Here is a 23,319-nt window from a genome sequence, read left to right on the forward strand (position 1 = left end):
ACCCAGAGAGGGTAAACCACTTGCCCAAGGTCTTAAGTCATAGATCTAGAGAGCTGGGAAGGACCTCAGAGGTCATCCAGTCCAACCTCTTCATTTTACAAGAATTATTGAGGGCCTCAAGGCCCTTTTGTTTATATGGGCTATAGCTATTAATATTTGCCATATTAGAAATTAAAATGGATAAAACTGTGTGACCCTGGGTGAGTTCCTTCACCTCTGTCTCTGCCTCATCTGTAAAATTGGGATAATAATAGAACCTACCTCCCAGGGTTGTTGTAAGGATAAAATGTTATTATCATATTTGTAAAGTGCTTTGCAAACCTTAAAGCACTATATAAATACTAGCTATTATTATTAATAACGAACATTAATCAAATGTTTGTTATTCATTCAATCAGTCTGCTGATCAAAAAGCATTTATCGAACACTTGCTACATGCCAGACCCTGTCCTAGATGCTAGTGATACAGAGACAAAAATTCAATGGTCCTTGCCTTCAGAGACCTTATTTTCCAAAGTGGGGAGACTATGTGTCAATTATATAAGTATACACAAAGTAAATTATATGAATTAAATGCAGGGTCATTTGGGGGGGGGGGGGCGTTTGTAATTGGGGGACATCTGAAGAGTTCTAATGTATTAGGTTGCATTTGGGCAAAACTGTGAAAGAACTAAGAGAGTCTAAGAGGAAGATGGAAGAGGGAAGGTATTCCAGGGACATAGGGACAGCCTGTGGAGAGGATCACATACCAGTGCTGGGCAGTAGAGTGGCATGCATGAGGATGAGGAAGGCAGCTAAAAGAACACAAAATCTGAGTTAGAGGGGATCTCAGTGGCCATCTTGCCTGAGCCACCCATGAGAGGAATCCCCAATAAGACATGCCCCATCAAGACTCTGCTTGAAGACCTCCAGGGAGAGAGAATCCACCATCTCTTGATGAAGGAGAGCTTTATTAACACATTTTCACTGACACTCAGCTTAAATTGACCTCTTTGTAACCCACTTTCCTGGTTATGCCTTCTAAGGTTCAGAAGAATAAGTTTAACTTCCTTCTTCTTCAGAAGTTAGAAGACAACTCTCATGTCCCTCCAAGTCTTCTCATTTCCAGGCTTAACATGGTCACTTCCTTAAACCAATATTTGTATGTTGTGGACTCAAGGCCCTTTCACCATCTCTGTTGCCCTCCTCTGGACATTCTCCATTTTGTCAGTATCCTTCTCATGGCTCCTCCATCTGGGTCATAGCACCCATATGAGGTCTTCCAAAGGCAGAGTACAGACAGACTATCTATCATCATCTCTCTGTTCTTAGAAGCCAAGCCTCTCTTAATGCAGCCCAGGATCTCATTAGCTTTCTGTGTCTGCTATGTCCCACTGGTGATGCTGTCCACTAAAACCTCCCAGCATGTTTTCAGAACAACCACCTTCTAACTGTGCCTCCCCCATCTTGTACTTGTGAAGTTGATTTTTTAAATATCCAAAATGTAGGCCTATATTTATCCTTGTCTAAGTTCATCTTATTATATTCTACCAAATGCTCTAACTTGTCAAGATTCTTGTAGCTTATGGGTGTCATCAAATGTGTTAGCTCTCTTTCCCAGCTTCATATCACCTGCACATTCTTTCTTCACTCCTATCTATCCACTCAGTCATCTTCCTAAAGCTAAGGTCCAGGTCATGTCACTCAATAAACCCCAGGGGCTCCTTTTCACCTCCAGGTTTCAATAGAAAATCCTCTGGTATTAAAAGCCCTTCACAGCATGACCCCTCTCTATCTTTCCTGTTTTATTACATTTTACTCCCCTTCATGTGTTCTGCATGCCAGTAATATGATCTTGCTCTTCCTCAAACAAGGCACTGCCTCTCCAGACTCTGGGCATTTGCACTGGCTGTTCCCCATGCCTGGAATGCTCTCCCTCCTCCTTTCCATGTCCTTACTTCCTTTAAGTCCCATCTAAAATCTCACCTTCCACAGGCAACCTTCCCTAATTCCCTTTAATTCTAGTGTTTTTTCCTCTTTTGGTTATTTTCAATTTATCCCATCTATATAGATTATTTGTACGTAACTGTTTGCATATTACCTCTTCCATTAAGCTGTGAGCTCCCTGAGAGCAGGGACTTTATAAATGCTTATTGATTAACTGATTGGTGGAAAGGTTAAACAGCACAAAGCCAAGCACAGATTCCTGGGGGTACTCCATTGGAAACTTCTTCCACAGGAACACTCAACCGTTTACAAATATTTGAGCTGGGTCAACCAAGGGGTTCTAAAAAAATAACTTTATCTTCTAATTTATATCTCTCCATCCTTCTCCACAAGACTAGCAAGAGACACTTCATCAAAAGCTTTGCCAGAATCTAGGGAAGCTAGATCCATGGCCTTCTTCTCATCTACCAGTCTAGTAACAATCAGTGCATCCCCTGTATGGTTCTAGTACTGTGAAGAATCAAACTCTGGAGATGGTCTATGTGAGCTTATTTGATAAAGGAGGAGAGATCATCCAACATCTGCAATCCATGCCTGCTAGAGATGCATGCAGCTGGTTACTCTTGTGCCCACTGGCAGCCCCAGCGTGATGGGACTGCTGGGCTGTGCAAACCCACGGAGGGGGGACCCAGGGCACTCCGGCTGTGAAGAACGAGGATCAGGAGCCACAACCATTGATAGCTCAGAGTTAGACTCATCTAGGTTTGGGGTAACAAACAGGCAGACAGAAACCACACGAAGAAGGACACTGAGGCATGTCCACAGCTGGCCGGGCGCGGGCGGCCCTTCTCAGTTGCTCATGTCCATGTCTTGCTCATGGCGGTCATCCCTGTTCACCTCGGACTCTCTCAGGGAATCTGCGCTGCCCTTCTCCCCAGATGACTCCTTGGCCTTGGGGGAGCCCGCTTCTGGGGCTTCCTTATCTTCCTTTTTCTCCTGCCCGCTGTCATAGCCTTGTTCTCATTGTAATCTCTTCTCACCTGTTTGACATCTCTATCGCTCTCTGATTTTCTTTCCCGTTCTTTTTCTTTATCTTTGCTTTTCTTGTTTTTGCTGGTCGACTGCCCTCGTTCATCTCGCCTCTCTTTGTCCTTATCTTCTTTCTTCTTTCTTGGGTTTTTGGGCAAGGGTGACCAAGAGAGCTTTCTCTTTGGAGAGTGGGGCTTTTTATGGGTGACCTTGTTCCCCTCCGGCTCCTTCTGCGTCACCTGTCCTGGCTAGTGCTCCGTGACCAACATGCTGTGCTGTAGCTTTTGGGTGGCATTTTAGAACGTTTCTTCTCTTTTTCTTCTTTCTTTTTGTCTCTGGTTTTTTCCTCTCCTAGCAAGAAAGGAGGAAGAGCTGATTCTTCTTAGATCACCTTTTTCCCTTCCCCTGGGAGGCAATGGCATGTGACTTTGCCTTACCCTACATCCTTACTACCCCCTTGATCCTTGGAGACTAGAGATTTGCCTGGAACTCCCTGGCCTGGCAGTAACAGAGAGTTCGCTCTTTAGCCAAGAGGGTCCCAGTTCACACAATCATATCTTGGTGAATTAGGAGCTTATTTAAAACAAAAAATATCAATAAAAGCCAGGCAAAGAGTTCAGTCTCCAAACCTGTGTGAATTTTGTTACAGTACTCAAGCTCACTGGCCAGTAGTTTGTGGTTTCTGTCCTTTTCCATCTTTAAAGAATCGGGACATTTTCCCTTCTCCATTCTTGTGCTTCCTTTCTCATCTTGTGTGTCAAAGATCATGGAGTCATTCAGAAATGACAAAGACCAGTTCTTTCAGGACTGGAAGATGTATTTGACCTGGGCCAGGGGAGTTGCTCATGGGAAGCTAGGTGCACCCCTACCAACTTACTTATCTTGGGTATAAACTCCATATTGAGTTATTTCTGTTCAGTCATCTCCAATACAAAGGTTCTCTTCCCTCTTTGGCAGAGAAAATGCGGCAAAGCAACCACTGAGTGGTCCAGACTTTTCCCTATGTTGTTAATTGGCACATAGTCTTATCTACCCCAAGCAAAGGTCATATTCATTCTTTGAACATCCTTTTCACCTAATATGATGAAGACCCAGCTCCTTTTGGCTGCCTTTCATTTCTTTCAGGACCATGTCATGTTCTTATATTCATTCTTGGTTATCTACTTTTCATTTTGTCTTCTCTACATTTCTTTTTTAAACCTAAGATTGTTGGTGAGTTCCTTATGGGTCCATATTGGTGTCTTCAGACAAATGCCATTCTTTCTCCTCACTGGGATAGTTTCCCTTTGTGTCTTCAGATTTTCATTCTCGAGCAACTTGTCTCCCAATCCTCTTGGGTCACCTACCTCTGAAGCATTTTAGTCCATCAGAGTCCTACATGCCTTTCCTCTGAATTCTAGGAAATCTGACAGAGAAGAGGAAGTACAGAGGTGTAGTGACATGTCCAGGGTCACCCAGCTAGTAAATGTCTGAGGCTGGATTTGAATGCAGGTGTTTTTGACTCCAGGTCAATCCCTCTCCTTAGGCCCTTCAACAATCTTCTCTCCATAGTTGTAGACTCTACTTCAGAGAGTGCCCACCTCTGCCAGTGTGTCTCCTAGACCTCTTCATTCTTCACCCTTCTCTTGGGCCACCAGGCTGACTTTTCTTGGGTGCTGGCCAAACGGTTTCTTTCTTTATGGCAGCCAGCATGTTGTAGGAGAAAGATTGTTGGATTTGCAGTCAGAGACCCTGTGTTCAATTCCTGGATCTGCTGCTCCCTATATCTTTGGCCTAAAGCAGTTTCTTTATCTCCTAAATGAGGGGTCTGGATCAGATGGACTCTTCTGACTCAGTATCCGTGATCCCTTTATCTCTCAGGCTGCAGCCCTGCCTCTCCAAGGCTTGAACCAGGAATTCTTGACATCTGGGATCAGATACTCTTCTGTTAGGCTCTGTAACCTAGAGCACATATCATTGCTGTGTACCTTGGGCCATTCGTGACATTAACTGTCCCTTCAGGACCCGGCTCTGCTCCTGTTGGGAGGCCAGCATCTGAGAGGCCGGGTGGAATACATCGAAAGAAGGCCAGCAGATTTGTTGGTTTCACCTTTTAGGGCCATACACAAGGCTAACTCCTTCCAGAGAAGTCCATTCCATGACGTTGGAGTCCCACCAAAATGGCCAATATGACTGCAACCCATTCTATAGGAGATACCAAAGCCTGTGGCCATGCCCTTCGTAGAAAAACACAATCAGAATCCCAGACAAAGGCTCACCTTCCTGTAAACGTATTAAATCGAAGGAGACAGTGTAGTGCATTGGAAAAGGCAATGGATTTGTAGTTAGAGCTCGTGGGTTCAGATCTTACCTTTGCCAAATTTAGTCTCTGTAACCTTGGAAAAAGTTGCCTCATCTCTGTTAGCCTCAGTTTCCTCATCTGTTGTTAAATGTGTGTGTGGGTTAGACTAGAGATATTCTAAGGTCTCTTCATTTAAATCTGAAGGTGGTGTGGAGACACCCTCTTTACCAACTCCTTTCAGGCGTTTAACATTGTCAGATCTGTGTTAGGAACTGAAGGTACACTCACTGGCCTGCAGTTTTCCAACCTGATTGTCTTCCCTTACAATAAACCCTGAGCACCTGCTCTTCTCCAGTCCTTTCATGCTTTTCCCATTCCCCATGATCTTCTCAAGTTCTCTGGCCTGTGAGGCCTTTTCTTTCAGCATCTGTGAGCTAGTTCATCTGGGCCCGGGGGCTTGAAGTCATCAAGAGTAGGAGGTCTTGTCCTATCTACTTATCTTTATCACCAACTCTCTGTGTTGTTGAGGAGGCATTTTTCAATCAGCTCTCTACAACCCCTTTGGGAATTGTCTTGGCAAAGATGTTTTTGAGTCATTTTTCCATTGTGTCTGACTCTCCATCACCCTATTTGAAGTTTTCTTTGAAAAGATACTGGAGTGGTTAGCCATTTCCTTCTCTAGCTAATTTTACAGATAAGGAAACAGAGGGAAACTGAGTTAAGTGAATTTCCCAAGGTCACACAGCTCGTAAGTACTTGTTTGAGGCCAGATTTGAACTCAAGAAAATGAGTTTTTCTGACTCTATGCGTGCTTTATCCACTGCACCATATTGCTGCTACCTCAGCTCTCTGTTAGATAAGTTATAGGAGGATAATTACCCTCTGTTTTATAGATAAGAAAACTAAGATTTTTAGAATCATAGAATTTTGAGTTGGAAGGTACCTCAATGACCATATAGAACCAAAAATCCCCTCTAAAATTCTGTGATTCTGGGAATGTTAGAGAAACAATCCATGCCTGGCAAGTGCCTCTGTTTGAAGGCCTTCAGTGTGGGGGGAAGCCATGACCTCCCAAGGCAGCCCAGTCCACTTTGGGATAGACTCTGAGATGAAGTCACTCCCCCTGTGATCACAAAGCTTAAGAGCTATTTGAGGAGGGTTTCTCAGTACTAAGTCCAGCATTCTATTCACCATACCATATAGATGCTCATATAAGACTCTGCTGTAGTAAGCTCCATGAGGGCAGGAACCACATTTATTCATTTAGTTAGGTGGCATAGTGAATAGTCTCTGGACCTGGGATCAGGAAGATCTGAGTTCAAATCCAGCCTCAGACTGGTTGTGTGACCCTGGGCAAGTCACTTAATTTCTGTTTGCTTCAGTTTCCTCATCTGAAAAATACAGATAATAATATCACCGTATCATTGTTGTGAGGATGAAATGAGAAAATATTTGTAAAGTTCTTAGCACAGTGTCTGGCACATAAGTGCTATATAAATATTATCTGTCATCATCATCATCAACATCATCATCATCATCATCATCATCATCATCATCATCATCATCATCATCATCATCATCATCATCATCATCATCCTTAAACAGGCATTTATTAACCTCCTATTATATACCAGACATTGTGCTAAATCTGGGATTAGAAATACCCTGTAGGAGTTTGTATTGTCATAGAAGATCTTATGATCTATGGGTCCCATCTAAATTTCACATCTTCCTCAGTGCCCAGGACAGTGATCACTGAGCAGAGTAGGAGGAGCTGTTGCTTTTTTGGACCAGACAGTGGTTTGTATGTAAAAAATGCTCATGGCATGCTTAGTGACCCAGGATGGTGGAATCCAGCTGCATCATGACGCACTTCTTGGATATGGCCACAAGAGGGCAGAGCAAAGCTATAAAATAGAGCTGGAAAAAGGCTTTTCTTTATTCAGGGTAAATATCTGCTCTGCATGGAAGCGAAGCAGCTTTCTGTTCAGGCTGGGCCAGGCTTCCTGCTGCTGATGGAAGTCACTTCATCTCTTGGAGCCTCAGTTTACTCATCTGTAAAATGAGAGTATTGGATCGGATTCTAAATCTTTGATACCAAAGCAAGGCCAAGTGAATCCTCAAGAGACCTGGCCCATACCTAGTTTCTAGGTGTTTAAGCTGCTCTGATTGCCCCTTCCCCACCAGAATAGTCAACCTAGTTAGGTGATTGTTATATAGGATACAGAGCTGAGAGGGACCCAGGAGATCATGTAGTCCCATCTCCTCAGTTTAAAGGAGGAAACTGAGGCTCAGGGAGGGGGAAGGTCTTGTCCAAAGTTGGGAAGACCATCAGATTTTGATTTATTTTTATTGATATCTTTTATGCTTACATTACCTCTATTAGAGAATATATCCCTCTTCTCCACTTCTATCAAGTTATTCTTTGTATGAGAGAGACAGAAACAGAGACAGACAGAGAGACAAAGACACAGAGAAAGACAGAGAGAGAGACAGAGAGAGACAGACAGAGAGAGAGAGAGAGGAGAGCAGTATAATAAAACTAACCAACATATCAACTAAACCTAATGGTACATGTGATATTCTGTATCCATAATCCCTGCAAAGAAGAGAGGGAGGAAGCACTCAATGTCAAGTTAGAGGCTCAGATTGGAATCCTGCTGAGCTCTGCCACTTAGTAGCAGGATAACTTTATTCAAGTCATTTCTCCCTACTTGGCCTTAGTCTTCCCTTAGGTAAAGGAGGTTAGACTAAATGATCTCTAAAGTCCCTTCCCATTTACCTTTTAAAAAAAATTCTCTATCTATTTATCTATCTATCTATCTAGATATTGCTGCCTTTTGGAGGGGGGAAGGCAGGGCAATTAGGGTTAAGTGACTTGCCCAAGGCCACATGGCTAGTAAGTGTTAAGTGTCTGAGGCTAGACCTGAACTCAGGTCCTCCTGCCTCCAGGGCCAGTGCTCTATTCACTGCCCCACCTAGCCTCCCCTACCTTCCCATTCATCCTAATTGAAATCACATGAAGTACCTACTATGTGTTGCCTGAACTAGCCCATCTATAGTGTTTCACCTTCCTTGTCCGTGTCTTTGGGCAGCGTCTTTCTCTGTTCTCCTTTGCCTCATGGAATTTCCTGGTTTCTTTTAAGCAGCATTTCAGGTGTCAGGGATTCTCATCTTCTAAGTTGTTAGCCCTCTTCTCTCCCCTCAGAAGTTACTTTGTATCTATTTCATATTTAATATACGTTCTGTGAATGTTTTGTTCCACCCTATGGAATGTAAGCCCCATAAGGATAGGGGCTGTTTTTAATACACACACATACACAAAATACACGTGTGTATATATATTTGTATCTCCAGGGTCCATCTCGGTGGCTGGCATATAGAAGATGTGTAGCACCCCCTTGGCTTACTCTCTTAACTCCCCCAAGCATGGGCAGGTTGGGTTTCTAGAGGCCAGTGGCTACGCCTGATCTTCTCAGGGACCTATGGATAACCTTGACAGCTTGGGGATTATTGGTCATGAGCCCCCAGCACGTTTGCTTTTGGGTGGGACATTGACTATAGACAAGTTGTTTCCTTGTTTGCAGGACACAATGTGTGCTGTTTGATGAATTCATTGCTTAGGCTGGGTCAAGCAAGTTGCCCCTCTGGGCTGTTGCTTATTGCAGTGACTTCTGGTTGCTGGGGTGGGTGGGTGGGGAGCTGTGATGGTTCTTCTTCCCTTTCAAAGCTCTGAGAGTCATAACCTGGTCCATTCTGCCTCGGAATATTTGTTTACTTAAGATCAGGAAAGAATAGACTCACCCAAAAGAGGCACCATGTCTTCAGGGCCACATGGCAGCTGAATGGGGAGATAAGGCAGCCAAAGCCACTGCCCTTCTTCCAACCTGGAGACTAAAAACAGTTTCTACACAGCCACCAAAGAAGAGAGAAGGGCAAAAAAGGTTGAGGGAACAGTGTCTTGCTCCTTTTATATTTGAACTCAGTTCTAGCTTCATCATTGGTCCTTTTATCTTTAAAGCCAATTAGAAAAGTCCTTCATCACCCCATAGGACCATCTCCTTCAGTTACTCATGGCTGGATCCCATGTGTTGGATTGAAACTAGGCAAGGGATATTTTACATGCCCTAAGAAATTGGGCCGTATCGACCAGTCCTCCAATTACAGATGCTTAGTCTTTATTAAGTACCTTTCCCGTGTCAGACATTGTGCCAAGTGCAGGAGATACAAAGAAAGGGGAAAGAAAGTTCCTGATCTAAGAAGTTCACAGTCTAATACTTAATGAGTGTTTGTTAAATGACTGAATCCAAGATAAAAAAAGAACATTCTCTTTGGGGAAAACAAAATTTCATTGGAATTCAGGCAAGAAAAGGGTGATGAGGATTAAGACAAAGATTATGTTCTCCTGCAACAGCTGGGGATGCAGTGGATAGAGCTTTGGAGTCCAAAAGATCTAAGCTCAAATCTGGCCTCAGATATTGACTAGCTGTGTGTTCCTGGGCAAGTCACTTAGCCTCTATATCCCTAAGTCTTCTCAACTGTAAAATGGGGATTATAATAACACAACTCTCAGGGTTATTGTGAGGATCAAATGAGATATTATTTGTAAAATCACTTAGCCCAGTGCCTGTGTGATGTTGAAAAAATTCGAGAGACATAGTTTCTGGGTAATCAATCACTTTACTAATAATGCTAGCATTTTATTAATAAAAGAGGTCAGTGGCACTCTTGAATGCCAAAGCCCACCACTCTTACAGTGGCAGTCCTGAAGGTGGCAATCAACACTGATTGGTTAATAATTAATAAGAGAATTAATATTACAATGAGAAGTGAGCCATATTCCAATGAGGTACACTGAGAACCCAAATCTTGGTCAAAAAGATTTATCAATTTCCATATCACTGGTCTGACAAAAGAGAGAATCTACATTTCCCCTGATTTTCTGAGTAAACACATTGAGCAGGAATCCATCCATTCACCCGAACTTAGAATTTCTTCACTGTCTTTGATTAGATCTTGGCCTGGGTAAGTCTTTGAGCAAGATTTCCCACACTGGTTGGTTTCTGGATATGGAAGTAGAAAAGGGGAAGAACCTTGATTCTAATTCAATAACTAGTTATTAAATACAAAAGAGAAATAATCATTTCTCTCACCTGACACATACTAGGTGCTTATAAACGCTTATTTCCTTCCCTCTTCCTCCCAGGGTCTCCCCTATTCCTGGGAGCTAAGGTCCTCTGACTCTAAGCCTAGGACTTTTTCTATGATGCCATGCTGCTTTGTTAAGGGCCTGTTATGTGTAAGGCCCTGTGTATCCCAGATGCAAATGTCCCTGCCCTCAAATCGTTTGTGCTCTACTGGGCAGGAAGTGGGATGGAGATCTGAAGAAAATCTCAAAAATGATGATGTGAGGAAGAAGATGATAGTAGCAAAGGAGAAATCGAGAAAAAGGACATTTAGGGAGGGAGAGAGGGATTAGCCAGAAGAAGCAGGGAAGAACTCATAGAGGAGACTGTGAGTAATGGGGAGAAGTTGCAAAGAGCTGATTTAGTCTTGATGTTGGGGAAACTTCCTGGCAGTGATAGTTGTCCTGAAGTGGAACTGGTAATGAGTTCTCCATCACTGGAGCTCTTCAAACAAAACCTGGAACGCCTGCCCAGGGATATTGTTGAGGGGATTCTTGTCTTTTTTTTTTTGGAGGAGGGAAGGCAGGGCAGTTGGGGTTAAGTGACTTGCCCAAGGTCACACAGGTAGGACGTGTTAAGTGTCTGAGATCAGATTTGAACTCAGGTCCTCCTGACTCCAGGGCCGGTGCTCTATTCACTGCGCCACCTAGCTGCCCTTTTGAGGGGATTTTTGTTGGACTAGATGGCCTCTGAGCTTCCTTCCAACTCTGAAAGGCTGTGGTTCTGGGAAAGTCATGGATGATGGCAGCGTGGTTCAGATAAAAGGAGGCCTGAACCTGGAGTTGGAACACCTGAGCTCAAATCCTGGACACTTGGTGCTTTTGTGACCCTGAACAAGTCACTTAGCCTCTCTATGGCTCAGTTTTCTTGTCTTGAAAATTAGGAAGTTGGACTTGATAACTTAGAAGTCTTCTCTAAATTTGTGATTTGTTCTGTCTTCCCTTTATTATAGGTATGGGAATCTCTGTCTCTGATGAGGAATTTGCCAGTCCTGCTTTCTGCTCTTCCCATGTCTCAATCTTTTTCTCACCTCACCATCAAAGATCATGGGATAGTAGATTTAAGGGGGACCATCCAGATCATCTAGTCCAACCCCTGATTTTATAAAAGAGGAAACTGAGGCCCATAGATCTTAAGGGACTTGTCCAAGTTCATACGAATAGTATTCAAACCCAGACTCTTTGCCTCCAAATCATATCTTATTTAAACTGTCCAACAATGTCACTATTCAGATGTAGCAAGCACAGGCTTTGGAGCTGCTCTCCCAGCTTTTCCTTGTACTGCAGGTCAGCTCTCTGAGGGGCACATACATATCTCCCCTTAGGACTCCAGGGCTAGCCCTAAGATGGTACAGGTAGTTTTCTCTTGCTGTAGCTCATGAAATTACTTAAAGGGGGTAGAATGATTGATTGATTGGTGTGTGATACCTCTGTCACCATTACATATAGATTATTTAATCAACAACCACTTATTAAATGCTTACTATGGGGCAGACACTTTGCTAAGTGGGGAGAACACAGAGAAAGGCAAAAACAATCTCTGCCCTGAAGTACTTACTTTTTATAGAATTGGGTAGATTCAGTGAAAATAGTAATACCTACCTCATACAATCAAACGAAATAACATGTATTGAGTGCTTTGCAAATTTCAAAGTGCCGAATACATAGAAGCTATTAGTAGTAGTAGCAGATGGAAGGCAGTCGTAGAATGAATGAATATTTATCCGTCATCAATATTGCACTAAGTCCTGTGCCAACCCCTTGGGTGATCCAAGAGCTGAACTGCAACCAGGTCATGGTGACTGGGGCTTTTTCCCCAGGGCTCTGATGTTAGAGGGCATTTGTAGTCCTTCAGAGTTTAGAAATAACACCTAGCTCCTAGTTAGCAAGAATAGTTTAAAACCATAAGTTACCATAATGGACTTCCTCTTATCTCCAGTGTCCAGACCCCTGGTCAACTTTTCTCTGGCCCTGTCCTGCCTCTACTTGCCCAGCAGTAATCATTCTGGCTTGTCCTGGATGTGATTCCTAATGCTTGCAAAGATTCCTAGTTATAACTCTATGAGAGAAACATAGGGTCTGATTCCTGTGATCTACAAATCTATAGTCTGGGTTACCTGTATTCTCTCTTCGCTCCCAAGGAAATCACCCTGGGTCAGCTGAGCCTAGAGCAGCTTCTGGAGATGACCGACCAGCAGGTGTCTGAAACAGTGGAGAAATATGGAGCCAATCCAGAGGAGTGTGCCCGTCTCAATGCCTCCCTCTCCTGCCTCCGGAACGTCCACATGGCAGGTGAGCCAGGGCCCTGACGTGGTTCCCTTTTTCCTACCTCTAAGGACAGAGGCTACGGTAGGTTTTTTTCTAGCAGGTCTGTTGTGCCATTGATTCCCCTTTCTCTTCTGCCTTTAAATCCCAAGGTGAGAGGAAGCAGTGTTTGTTCTGTATGTGTATACAGAGTAGGAGGGGAAGCAATGGAGGGATTGGATTGGGAGCAGAGGCAAAACAGTCTGTTCAAAGTGATTATTGTCAGACTCAGTAGGCCCAGGTGGTGCTTGTTAAAGCCTATAGTCCATATGGGTCTGTAGGGTCCATGTGTACCGTTGTTGGCATTCCCAGAGGGAGAGATCTCAGTACGAGTCACATCTTTATCAGGCTTCAATAGAGGCATGGATGGGCTGCTTGAAGATGTTTGGAGGGATCGCTTCCCTCTTGGAGGGCAAGATTCAAAAAGTTCTTGATAGCAAGAACAGTGGGCTGAATTGAATAACACAAAATCGAATAGGAACAGATGTAAATTCTTACACTTGGATTCAAGACATCAGCCTCACAAATACAAGATGGGGAAGAAAAAGTTAGACAGCAACGTGTCTGAAAAAAGCTTAGTGGCTTGTGAGCTCAGGATGAGTCAGTGTGGCATGATATGGCCACCAAGAAAGCGCATGGGATCTTCGGCCTCAGGAAGAGAGGGATAGTGTTCAGAAGTGATGGGCCCGTTGTACTCAGCTCTGATCAGAGGACGCTTGGAATGTGATGATGGGTTTGGGGCACTACAGTTTAGGATCATAATAAAGCTGGAGAGCACCAGAGGACAACAGTCACAATGGGGAAGGGTCTTCAATCCAAGTCATGGGAGGATCTGAGGATGTTCGGTCCGGAGAAGGGAAGGCTTTGAGGTGGAGAGATATGATAGCTGTCTGCAAATACTAGAAAGGCTGTCATGTGGAAGAGAGATTAGGCTTGTTTTGTTTAGTCCCATAACGTAGAGTGAGGGACAGGGGGTGGAAGTTGGACTTAAGTGGGTTGGATATCAGGAAAAATTGCTTAACAGAGAGTTGTCCCAAAGTGAGATGGACTCCCTCAGGAACTGGTGGCTTCCCTTCTATGGAGGTCTTCAAGCAGAGTCTGGATTGCTTCTCAGATCCTTTTTAAGTCTGAGATTCTGTTTTTTCCTTTATGCAAGGGGAGATGGAATTATCTGATTTTTTCCTCTGGGTTGTCTTAGTGATGCAAGGTATATGCCTCTTCTGGGTTGTTACATATACCCCCTTAGGGTTGAAGTGAGAGGAGGAAGACAGTAATCATTTCAAGGGGAAGAGAAAGGAAGGGAAAAGGAAGGAATAAAAACATTTATATAGTGCCTACTACGTTCCAGGCATTGTGGTAAGTACCTTTTTTGGTAACAAATATTATCTCATTTGATCTTCACAACAATCTTGGGAGGGTAGAAGCTATTCTTCCCATGAGGATACTGAGGCAAACAGAGGTTAAGTGACTTGCCCAGAGTCACTCAACTAGTAAGCATCTGAAGCTAGATTTCAAAACTACTTGGTGCATACAGGATCAGGGTTATATTATAGTTTCTGTCCCACCCAGATTTTCAGTCTTGCCCTGGAGTCTTTAAGAAAGAGGCCAAATTTATCCTCCCTTCCTCTTCTGCCTCCTTACCCTCTGGGATCTAGGGCAGCCCCTGCATGACTCTCAAGAATGAGGCCACACTGTAATTAATGTCTGGTAGGATATGGCCTCATGTCCAGGCATGTGCTCCAGATAGCACAGTGGGGTCTGTGAACTTATTTTTGCATAATAGCCATATTTCAATATAATTGGTTTCTTTCATAATCCTATTTTATGCACTTAAAAACATGATCATGAGAAGGGTCACAGAACAAAGTCGAAGACCCCTTGCTTTGATCTCATTCTGGGGGTCTAGTTATGGAGCTGGAAGCAATCTCAGAGGCCATCTACTTTAATGATCTCATTAAGTTATGGGTGGGGTCTGGGCCAGATTTTGTTTCTTGGAACCAGTAGTAAGAGAAATAGTCATGATTGACATTTCAGTTTCATTTATTAAGTACAAAGACCCTGATATGTTCTAGGTGCTGGAGGTTGTTGCTGATGGTCTTTTGATACAGTGGGAGACTTTTTAAGCGAAGCTAGATCTTTCCCAGATCTCAGTTTATTTGAGGCAATGCCCATTCAGTGATGAAGGCTAGGTAAGAATGAGGCAAAGAGTGTCCTCTTTGACCTAGTCAAAAAAAAAATCAATCTGAGAGGGGAAGATCATCACGATTTCTGGCCAGAACAGAAACAATTACTATTTACACTCACTCTGAGCCATCGGAACTGAAACAATGACCCAATGAGGCTTGCGCTGGGACCTGTTGTTGGCCAATCAAGGAGGACCAGAGTGATTTAGGTTTAAGGCACGGTCTGTAAAAATGAAATCTACTGTCAACGCCATGATATTTTGCTACGTTTTGAAATGGACAGCCGAGCAATAACATGACAGCAAAGCCAATTACAGTTTGATAGGAGTGTTTATTAGTTGGCCAGCCAGGGACTGCCTCCCAAGTAGGGAAGACAGCCCCGAGCCTTCTGCAGAGCAAATTTTTCTAGACCAAGATGTTGCTAACAATGAAGTGTGGTTCCAAGGGGGTGTGGTGCCGTTTCTGGTGAAGCCTTGGTTACCTTGCAAAGCCCTGGTTACAAACAAAACCTTGGGCCGTTTCTAGCAACACAGGTGGAAAGTCTCCTAACTACTGTGGCCGAACAGGTGGTTTCTAGGTACCCTGGTAGGGGCCCCCTTCTAGCAGGTTGGGAGGGGGCTTAGGTGTATAATTTCTGGTGGACACTTCACTCCCCCCTTTTTCTTGTTCATAGTTGAAACTCGGACTCAACCAAGTCCAGGGGCAAACAGCTTGACAGCCTGGATCCTTTTTCCTGTAAGGGAAGTTACAAGGGACGTGAGCCAAGGGGACCAATTGAAAAGGGACTGGTCCCCTTGTCCCCCACAATTGGGAGACTCATCCTCAGGGCAGACAAACAACTGGGTGGAATAGAGGCTGCTCTGGCCACCCACGTCTCCACAAACAGTCCCCCCAGAATACATGCCTGTAAACAACATGAACCTGGAGCTGAGCAGGGCACAGAGATCAAAGGAGAGGGTGGGCTGGCCATAAGTCTCATTCTTTGCAATCAGAGTCCCATCAATTGTCCTACTAAGAGTCCAAGAGTAACCGACCAAAGGCAGGAATGCCAGGAGCAGAGCATCAGGACAGCCTCTTAATCTTCAGTTGTAAGTCACCGGCTGGCTCTGTTACCCACAGGTCTGGTGGGTCGGGAGGAGCCATCACCTTGATGTGTGAGCATTTTTTCCGGCTGCCTTAACAGCAGATGGGTCACCGGATGCGCGGGATCCCGGGGGTGGAGCAATCTGTCGGAGGGGGAAGAGCCCTGATGGGGTGCTTGAGTCAGGGGACGGGGCGCTGGCAGGAGACTGAGTCCCGTAGGGTACACCACGCCGGGTATGAGGAGGACGCATACACTTAGTTACAAATGTTAACGACTGAGTATAAGCACTGAGGATATGAACAATAATCAATCAGTCCCTGACCTCAAGGCAGCCGGGTGGTGCAGTGGCCAGAGCACTGGACTTCGAGTTAGGAAGACCTGAGTTCATGTCCTGCCTCACACTTACCAGTTGTGATACCTTGGACAAGGAACTCCTTCTCTCTCAGGGGTCATCTCCAGTCATCCTGATCGATATCTGGCCCCTGGACCTAGATGACCCCAGAGGAGAAAGTGAGGCTGGTGACCTTGCACAGCCCTGCCTCACTTAAATCCAAATCATGTGCAAATCATGGTGTCCCCTTCCATATGTCATGGTCCTCTTTCGGAATGAAGGATGAACAATAACAGCAATCTGTCTCGGTCTTTAATTCCTCATCTATAAAATGGGGTTAGCGGCACCTACCCCACAGGCTTGTCATGAGGACAAATGAGATAATCTTTGTGAAGCGTTTTGTAAAAGCCTTAAGTTACCACACATGTGCTAGCGTTGTTATTATTATCATTACTATTATTAACAGAGCTGATAGCATGCATAAGTACATTAAATATATTCAAACATATGTGCCTTCAAACCCAAATCAACACATGATTCTCTGGATCAGCTTTTTACCTCTACTCATTGGCCTTCTGACCCAAGGCCTCATCCTGAGTTGGATGGGCTCTGCCCTGTGACCACACCTTCCTCAACTAGGAAGCCTTCATGCCAACCATGCTTACTTCAGACCCAGACCAGCCTATGCCTCCTGAGCTGCCTCTCCCCCATCTCAACTCTCTTTTAGTGCCATCTTTCCCCCATTAGGATGTAAGCTCCCTGAGGGCAAGAGCTGCCTTCCTTTGTGCTTGTATTTTCAGTGCTTAGCACGGTATGTGGTACATAGTAAGCGTTTAATAAATGTTCATTTATTCTGTCTGCCTATGTATGTATGTATGTATCTATCATCTATTTATCCTGTCTGTCTATCTATCTATCATCTATCTATCCATCCATCCATCCATCTATCTATGTATCTATGTATCTATCTATCTGTCTATTGATCTATCCTATCCATCTATTTATTTGCAAAATAATATTAATTTGCTAATTTAGATAATAGATGATAATTAGAACTAATAAACTAGCTTAAATAATAAATTAGTTTTGAGAGGAAGAGCACCTTTCCTTCCTTCCTTCCTTCCTTCTTTCCTTCCTTCCTTCCTTCCTTCCTTCCTTCCTTCCTTCCTTCCTTCCTTCCTTCCTTCCTTCCTTCCTTCCTTCCTCATGCTTGAGGACAGACAGACACTGTATCTTTTTTTTAGACACTATGTGTTATACTTCTGCATCTTCATAGGATTGAGGATAAACAGCATAGCTCATAGTCATTGCTTAATACATCCTTCATACATCCTTGGTTTTGACATTGTGGGTGTATTTCCCCTACTGATAATTCAAAGGCCCATCTCCTCTTAGGACAAAGTCTTCCTGAGTTGCTCTGGTAGAAAAAAGAAATCACCTCTATCCCTCCCTACCTCCATGAGCTTAGCTAGGTTGGTCCTAGAATGTCCAGTCCAGCTAATCCCCATGGCAGCACTTGACAGACATTAAGGGGCAGCTTAGGTGTTGAAATAGAAAAAACATTGAACTTGGGCTCATGAAAACCTGAGGGTGAATACTGGCCTGGATCTTTGTTAGCTGCATGGAAGTCACAGACAAGGCACATAAATTCTTTGTTCTTTAGTTTCCTCATCTGTAAAATGGCAATAATAACATCTGCCTCCCAGGGTTGTCATGAGGATCAGATGAGATAAGACCGAAAAAATGTTTTGTAAACCTTGAGGTGGTATTTGAATGTTAGCTACAATTCCCTGATCCCAGCATCTACAATGGATTCAGTGTGCTTCTGGGAATGTTTTCTTTTGAGGGGGCTAGAAAGTGGCCCAACTCCAACTCCTTCATCATCATCATCACCATCACCATCATCATTGATTTATTTATTAATAATAAACTAGAGAGCATGCAGAGATGGGCACTGAGGATGGTGAAAGACCTTAGGATGAAACCACAGGAAGATTCATCTAAAGAACTGAAGATGTTCATGTGGAAAAGAAAAGACTTAAGTGGGGATGAAATGACTGTCTTCACCTATTTGACAGGCTGTTGAGCAGAAGGAAGGGGACATGCTCTGCTTGGCCCCAATGGCCGAACTCTAGGAACAATGGATGAAAGTCATAGGGAGGCAGATGCAAGTCTGATATGAGGAATAAAATCCTAACAGAGTGATCCCAATGGACATGGCTATTCCCATGGGGAATAGGTCACTTCAGGAGATGGTGAGTTCACTGCCTAGAAATCTTCAAGAAAAGAGCCTGGAAAACCACTTGTTGGGAGCTGGGGATGATTTTGGTGCAACGATAAATAGATAAGTTTACTACACAGTAGCTGCCGTCACTTGGTACTTAGTGATTTAATTGATTGATTGGCATGTCCTTGTACTGAAGGTCTCAGTGGGGCTGAAGAAAGGGGAGACATAAGAAATTGTCTCTACAGGAAGCCTCTCCTGTGCCCCCAGCTCCTAGTGCCTTAAACTTTCAGATTATTTTCATTTATTCTGTATGTATCTTATCTATTCCTAGATATTATATTTCCGTTATTAGAGTATAAGCCTCCTGAGGCCAGGAACTCTTTAGTATTTTTTGGAGGATGGATGGGTCTTTGTATTCTCTGTGCTTAGCTCAAGGTAAATGCTTAATGAATGCTTGTTGACTGACTAACTGATGTCGCAGACATGGAATTGAGAGGATCCTTTAAGTGACTGGGGATAAGAAGTGAGGGGAAAAAAGAGATCAAGTGAATGGTGGTGTCACAGACAGTCATAGGTCTGGAATAATAGGTTTAGGAGAAAAGAAAAAAAATTCTTGGTTGATTAAGGCCCATCTTCTCTCCCCAACCCCTCCCACCATTGGGTAATAAGATAATAGATATAGACAGATGTCAGAGACCGTCTCATCCAACCTTAGAGATGAGGAAACAGGAAGGAGTCAGTTGGAAAGTGTTACCCATATATATCGCTAGTAAGTGTCTGAGGAAGAATTCAGAGATGGTCTTTAAGACTAAATAATCTCTCATGGATTTGTCAGGCAGACATATTAGCTATATCATTGCATCTTATTTATATTTTTAATTCATTCTGACTTTAGAAAAAAAGCTTCTTTTTACCCCTATCCCTCTTTCTGCTAATAAGTGTGTTTCCAGATCTGGTTCCTCCTTATCTGGGATCTCTTGTCCCACAAGGATGCTCCAAACACTCCAAGGGTGCTCCCAGATTTATCATTCTGATGCCCAAGTAGCTTTCAAAATGAAATGATAGGAATGACAAGCCTTTTCCCTTTCCTTTTGCTGATGTGTCTTGCTGATGTTAAAGCAAGAAGAAAAGATCAGAGTCTCAAATCCCTCTGCCAAGAAAGAATGTGACTCATAGGAGACATCCTCCCTCCCCCAACTCAAATCAATTACAAGGCATGGTATGAAATCTTTTCTTTTTCCCTCTTTCTATATCAGAAGAATCTTTTGGGACCTTATGCTGAAATTCCAGCATATCCCCAGCAGAGGGAAGTCTTGAGACATTCTAGAAATTTACCAGGGTGTTCCAAATCTGCAGAAGAAGAGAAAATTCAACCTACCAAGTGCGTGGAAACTCCCATTCTCTCTACCAAAGACTCAAACTGCATGAGATGCACTGGGGAATCTCTCAACCCAGTCCTAAGACCTTCTATGAGAGCAGTTCCTCCCATCTTGGTCCATTTGACTGGAGGTCAGTAAGTCAAGAGGCAAAGCTAGAAGATAAAAATGTAATTAGCATTGGCTGATAAGCAGTCTGATGGCTGTGGCCCCGGGCAAAGGGAGATACTTCCATATATAGGGTTTTACACAATCTTAGGAAGATATTACGTGGCAAAGAGGAAAGTTCACTCAGCCCATCAAATGAGGTTGCTCAGCTGCTTTCCTTATTTGGAAGGGTAAGAAATGGGGACAGGATGCCAGGCAATTTGAGGGAGAATGTGTTAACTGTGGAGTCTTAGGACTTGAAGAAAACCAGGTCTGTTCCAGTGAGATAAAGTTTTCTCTTCAAAGTTAATCTCATCAGAATGTCCTGTTTGGACAGTTAAATCTCCAAGCTAGTGGAGGCCTCCCTTCAGGACTACCAGTTCAGACTCATCCCCTCCTTGCCAGTCTGAAGTTGTCTATTTATAATACCCTCTAGTTCTGCTTCTCATTCCTCTAAGGTTACTTTTTTCCAGGGAGATGTTTTCCTTAAACTCACAGCTTATGCATTTCTTCCATAGATTTCTTCCATAGATGCATTGGGAAGATTCATGGATTGATTTTGAGTTCAAATCCTGTCATTGATACTACTTGTATCATCTTAGGCTGGTCCCACCCCTCCTCCATCTCCATTTCCTCATCGGTAAAATGAAGGGGTTGGACTGGATCACCTCTGAGATCCTTACCAGCTCTCTAGATCTATGACCTAGGACCTTGGGCAAGTGATTTACCCTCTCTGGGCCTCGGTTTCCTCATTTGGGAAATGAAAGGATTGGACTTGTCCAGCAGTTCTTAAAAATTTTGATCTCAGAATCCCTTTGTACTAAAAAATTATTGAAGGCCCTAAGGACCTTTTGTTTATGTGGGTTATAGCTATTAATATTGACCATATTAGAAATTAAAATTGATAAAATTTTAAAATATTTATTAATTCTTTAAAAAGAATGATAGAGTCTAACAGATATAACACATTTAAGAATGAAAAATAATTATATTTTCCAAAACAAACAAAATTTGATGTGAAGAGTGGCTTAAGAGGACAGCTGGATTCTCATAGATGTTTCTGCCTTCAATCTGTTGTGATATGTTGTTTTGGTTGAAGTCTGTGAAGAAAAGTCAGCTTCCCACAGATGTGTAGTTGGAAAAGGGAAGACTATTTTTGTTGTTCAGTTGGGGATGATTCTTTGTGACCTCATTTGGAGTTTTTTCTTTTGGCAGAGTTACTGGAGTGATTTGCCATTTCCTTTTCTAGCTCATTTTACAGATAAGGAAACTGAAGGCAAACAAGGTTAAATGACTTGCCCCAGGGTCACACAGCTAAGAAATATCTGAGGGTGGATTTGAGTTCAAGTCTTCCTAATGCCAGGCCTGGCTCTCTATCCACTGTACCAACAAGTTGCCCAGGAATATTTTAATAGGCAAATAGTGTCAGTATTATTATTGTTATTATTGTTTTGCTTTTTGGAGGTGGGGAAGGCAGGGCAATTGGGGTTAAGTGACTTGCCCAAGGTCACACGGCTAGTAAGTGTTAAGTGTCTGAGGCCGGATTTGAACTCAGGTCCTCCTGACTCCAGGGCCGGTGCTCTATTCACTGTGCCACTTAGCTGACCCTAGAATCAGTATTATTATAAAAATAACTTTGACCTCATGGGCTCACTGAAAGGGTCTCAGAGACTCCAAGGGGTCTTTGCACCACATTTTGAGAATCGCTACACTAAATGGACTCTGAGGTCCCATTCGGCTATATATCTATGACTCTATTCCTCTGTGATCCTGTGATCTTATTTGGACACTGCCATTCCCTGGAGAAGGATCCTTCCCTAGGCATCTTTGAAATGAAAAGTTCTAGTCCCAAGCATGTCTGCCTTATTTTACAAATCAATAATGGGACAAGCCCTGGATTTTCTACCAGGAGATCTGGATTTGAGGTCAGAAATTGAGGAGGGCAGGTCAGATCGGGGGCTCGACCTTTTACGTCATGGATCCCTTTAGCAGTCTGGTGAAGCCTAGAGACCCCTTCTCAGAATAATGGTTAGTGGCTACGGTCCTAATGGAAGGAAATGTTGAATTTCAGCTAAAGGTTAGTGAGAAAAAAAGTTTTTTTTTCTCCCAATCTAAGTTCATGAACTACTCTAAAGTCTACCCACAGACCTAGATGATATCTGACTCTAGAATTATGATCCTTTAGCTCTGCAGGGACACTTGGGTTGCATCTGAGAGGCTCTCTTCCCTTCCATCTCCTCCTTCCCTCAGGCCACAAATATTTTTTGAATACTTACTATGTACTGGGCCTTGTGCTAGATGTTGTTCATCCTTAAAATGCAGATAAATTACTTGGATGGGGTGAAACATAGAGTAAGCACCAATGCCTTAATCAGCACTCATCAGATCAGCTAGGTTTGGATAGTAAGGTACTGAAAAGTGTGACACAGGATGTAAATTTTTTTTTTTTAAGCAATAGGGGTTAAGTAACTTGCTCAAGGTTACACGGCCAGTTATTTCTGGGTGTGGTGCTGAGTATCTGAGCCCAGATTTGATCCCCAGGTCATCCCGACACTGGAGCCGGTGCTCTTACTTGCTGAGCCACCTGGCTGCCCCCAGGATGTACATTTTAAGGGAGAAGAAACAGAATAAAGTTTAGTACTTGCCGTCCAACCTGTGACCTACTTGACCCTGAGGTGGGATTTACACGGAATTTTTAACAAATAATTTTGTTTGATTAGCTGGCCCACATGGAGAGGAAGTGTGGTGCAGTAGATAGAGTTCTGTGCCTGGAGTCTGGAAGATTTGGGTTCCAGTCCCATCTATGACACTTAGTAGTTATGTTAACCTGGACAAGTCACTTAATGTCAGTTTATCAGTTTCCTCATTTGTCAGCTGGGGATAATATTCTATGTACTACAGCTGCCCAGAGTTGTTGGGATGCTCAGGGGAGATGTATGTGTGTATGCAAAGTGTCTTGCAAACTCCAAAACACTATATAAATTTCATTGATGATGATGAGTATGATGGTTGTAATTATGCCACTGGGGTCTGGGTACCTGCTTGCGGCTGCTGGTGTATGAGTAATTGCTACCAAGTGTCCTGCTGGCAGGCTTAGATCAATGAGTGATTATAAAACATTCATTGACCTGCACGTATATGAATTTTCTAATCAAGAGATCTTTTTAAAAACTTATTTAATATTTTATTTTTCCCCAATTACATTTAAAAACAATTTTAGCATTCTTTTTTTCTTCAAGTTTTCAG

The 23,319-nt window shown here is 43.3% G+C and overlaps 1 protein-coding gene and 1 pseudogene across 1 annotated transcript in view; one reads left to right on the forward strand and one right to left on the reverse strand.

Annotated features, from left to right (window-relative positions):
* Positions 1–23,319, forward strand: part of KSR2 (kinase suppressor of ras 2) — a 587,222-nt gene that overhangs the window by 111,880 nt on the left and 452,023 nt on the right. Inside the window, exon 3 of the mRNA XM_069081397.1 lies at positions 12,563–12,713. Coding sequence (XP_068937498.1) covers positions 12,563–12,713 — 151 coding nt within the window. The remainder of the gene's footprint in view (positions 1–12,562; positions 12,714–23,319) is intronic.
* On the reverse strand, positions 2,776–6,474 carry LOC138156171 (serine/arginine-rich splicing factor 11 pseudogene; annotated as a pseudogene).

This window comes from Petaurus breviceps, unplaced genomic scaffold (assembly GCF_028583685.1).
Source record: "Petaurus breviceps papuanus isolate PSGF00001 unplaced genomic scaffold, PetGlider_PUasm1.0 99, whole genome shotgun sequence".
NCBI classification, from domain to species: Eukaryota; Metazoa; Chordata; class Mammalia; order Diprotodontia; family Petauridae; genus Petaurus; species Petaurus breviceps.